The sequence below is a fragment of the Tripterygium wilfordii genome, chromosome 15, assembly GCF_013401445.1.
Source record: "Tripterygium wilfordii isolate XIE 37 chromosome 15, ASM1340144v1, whole genome shotgun sequence".
NCBI lineage: Eukaryota > Viridiplantae > Streptophyta > Magnoliopsida > Celastrales > Celastraceae > Tripterygium > Tripterygium wilfordii.
Genome location: NC_052246.1, coordinates 11,475,383 through 11,478,610, shown reverse-complemented (window position 1 = coordinate 11,478,610; position 3,228 = coordinate 11,475,383). Strand labels below are relative to the sequence as shown.

General features: G+C 36.7%; 1 protein-coding gene across 1 annotated transcript; it reads right to left on the bottom strand.

The window, feature by feature from the left end:
- Positions 1-550: 550 nt before the first annotated feature.
- On the bottom strand, positions 551-1,878 carry LOC120016445 (myb-related protein 306-like). Its single transcript, XM_038869224.1, has 3 exons — positions 1,706-1,878; positions 1,474-1,603; positions 551-1,378 (listed from the first exon to the last, which is right to left on the bottom strand). The coding sequence occupies exons 1-3, from the start codon at positions 1,836-1,838 to the stop codon at positions 712-714; spliced, it is 930 nt and encodes a 309-aa protein (XP_038725152.1). The 5' UTR covers positions 1,839-1,878; the 3' UTR covers positions 551-711.
- Positions 1,879-3,228: the final 1,350 nt, after the last annotated feature.

Sequence of the window (3,228 nt, the reverse complement as noted above, 5' to 3'; positions counted from 1 at the left end):
AAGATATTTGCGTTTTTGTTATAGAAGAAATTAACATGCAGGGATTAGTCATTTGATTACTTAACAAACACAAACAAAAACAAAAACAAAAAATCGAATTGATACCTTAGCTATTATAGTACATGTTTGGGAGTCAAGATAGTGTCGTCTCCGACAATGCATCCCAGGCTTCCATCATGAATTGCCACACCTCATACCTAATATATATGTCATGTCACTAAATATATACATATATTGGCACTAAATGATATATGTCTGTCTGTGATGTGGCTTGTTTTATGAGGTGGGATCTTGACTTTTGTGACTCTCTACAGTGGGTTTGGTTATGCTTTGATATGGAGATATGATGTAATGTGAGGACAGGTGGCAAGCATTTAATGCACTAAGATTGTACACGTGTTAATCTTGCCCACATTTTTCTTCTTTTTGACCTACAGAAGTCCACAAAGAAAAGTAAAAAAAAAAGTCAAATAAATAGCTCATGGTGCTCATCAATTTCGCTAACAATCCAAAAAATATTAGCAATATTAGTAAAGTAATTAATTTATTGATCTCCATCAAATATTAATATGATTCATCGTATTAACACTTCCATTCTACTGCTATTGATTAATCATTACCATCTCATCAATGAAGCGACTATAATAATTAATTAGCTTAATCTTCATCATCTAATCCCCCAAAGAATCCCAAATAAAAGCAAAAATCTCTTCAAAAAAGATCAACATTCTCATCTAACTTAATATCACTGAAGCAATCTTTCCCTTGTGAGCCTGTTCCTTCATCAAACAGCCACTTCTCTAGCAATGACAGTGGTTCTTGTGAATGTGGTGGCTTGCTTTCATCTTGGAAAATAGTAATACTGGCCTCATCAGGAGACAGAGATTGTGAAAGATCAGAATTTGAAGAATCAAAAGACTCAAACCCAAATAGTGACTCAAAAGCCTCTGATGATTCCATCTCATTTTTCTCCTCCCTGCCATAATCCATCTTGGGTTTGTTCTTGTTGTTGTGTGAATGCTGTTCATCAGTGAGAATTGATGATCCACCAGATGATTTTGGAGAATCTCTCATCCAGCCTTGAAGCAACTTTGCTATGTTTTCAGTGCTTGAAATATATGTTGATGCTTGATGTCCTCCTGGTTGTTTCAAGTCAGGGGACAAGGCCTCACAGAGTGCTTGTTTAGCCATTTCAATATCAGTTTGGAGCCTCCTCTCCCATTGTCCTCTAGAAACTGAATCTGGGTTCGTTAATGATGATCCATCTCTAGACTGGCCTTCTTGGATCTTCTTCAGCTTCTTCTTCAAATGGGTATTCCAGTAATTTTTAATGTCATTGTCTGTTCTCTGTGGAAGGTAGGAAGCTATTGCAGCCCATCTGTAACACATTCATTGCCCTCAAAATTAATTAACTCTGCAGAAAAACAGTAAATATTGAATCACAATTTGGTGATGAAAGATTGGATTCTGTACCTGTTACCCAAAAGGGCTTGGAGATGGATTATCATTTTCTCTTCTTGTTCTGTAAAACTCCCTCTTTTGATGCCTGGCCTTAGGTAATTAGTCCATCTAAGCCTGCAACTCTTGCTGCATCTAAGCAACCCTGCAAAGTAAAACCCAAAAGACTTAATAAATTGTTCAAAGAAGAAAAGAGAAAAAAAAAAAAACCCCCATAAAAGCTGAGAGATTTAAATAAATTAATTACCTGTAATAGTGGGTACAGCTCTCCAATTGCCAGGACCATGTTGCTGAATATAAGAAACCAGAATGATATCTTCTTCAGGAGTCCAAGGCCCTTTTTTGACACCAATCTTGTCACAACAAGGTGGCCTGCCCATTTTTTCTTTTTTTTTTCAACAAGGAGGGTATTCTCTTCTCTTCTCTGCTTCTCTTTGTATTTTCAAACTTTGGAAAAAGAAGGTTAGACTAGCATATGCAAAGCAAGGGTCAGTGGGTCTTCATATATAGAAAAAAATAGAGAGAGAAGGGACGCTGACCCAATCGAGGATTGATGAGGAAAAGAGTCAAAAGATGACAGCAAGAGCATTTACTGATAAGAGGAAAGAAAACCCAAAGTCAACTCAGGCTGGTGCTGCCATTGCCTATACCTCTCGAAACCGCGTGGGCATTCAATGTGGGGAGGGGGGGCGGGGAGCAATACTATCAAGGTGTGCAGATTTAATGCTGCCATGAATAATGTGCTCTTTCAGCTAATCTTGGTGAAAAAAAAGGCAAGCTGGTCCTTTTGACTTCTGTAGGTTTCTCTCAAAGAATTTATGACTGGTTAATGATGGTGAAAATTAGTTTTGGGTTCAATCATGTTTAGGAGCAGATAATAATCAAGTGTATGACTATGATCAACTAATGTACTTCATTTTCTCAAAGATCAAGTGATAAAATTGTAAGTTTTTCGAAGAAAGTAGATAGATACACCCATGGCCATGGCGTTTCAGTCAATTATATGCAGTAAAGCATTGATTGATGCTTACACGGTAACATTGAATGCAAGAGCATTTGTAGCCTGTGCATATCTTTATTTTCGCAGCAGCAGCAGCAGCAGCTACTGTGGCACTCGTTGAGCTACGACTGGTGATATTGACTAAATGACAAATTCTCTTATTTATACGTACTTAAATTGCGCAATTAAAATACATACCTATATTTTTATCATTGATTTTAAACATGGGGAGCCCAAAGTAATGAACCTCACTTATCATTTCATTCATTCACACCCTTAAAAAGTGATACATATTTTAAGTGTGCACAAAAGAATTTATGTTGACTACATAACTATGCAAAAAAAGTCAGATTTTCATTTGTGTGAATGTTCAAGTATAGCAAAGTATACAATTATGTGATGTGTGGGGGAGGTGTTGAGTTCGATTCTCATTAGAAACAATATTTTTATAGTCAAGGGCTAAGTTTTGGCCCAACTACTTTGTTGTCAAGTGGAAAGCTTTGTGCCGAGGGTCTGACAATCCGATCCCACCTTTGTACACGAAGGCCTGACAGTGCGAGTTTATGCTCATATCGGATGTCCAATAGACTAATTTATATGATATTGTTATCGGTTACAAACCGGGTGATGTGTGTCAAAGATTTTGCGATTCTTTTTCACTAATAAAAGCTCAAACTTTGTGTTGGTTTTGTTTCCCTAAAAATTGTCGCCACATATAGAGACTATTCCTGCCTTTATCAATTTTTTTATTTTATTTTATTTTATAGATA

Coding starts and splice junctions, on each gene's coding strand:
- LOC120016445 (XM_038869224.1), bottom strand. CDS start 1,838: ATGGGCAGGCCACCTTGTTGTGACAAGATTGGTGTCAAAAAAGGGCCT. Junction 1,604..1,705: donor AGCTGTACCCACTATTACAG/GTAATTAATTTA, acceptor TTTACTTTGCAG/GGTTGCTTAGATGCAGCAAG. Junction 1,379..1,473: donor CAAGCCCTTTTGGGTAACAG/GTACAGAATCCA, acceptor AATGTGTTACAG/ATGGGCTGCAATAGCTTCCT.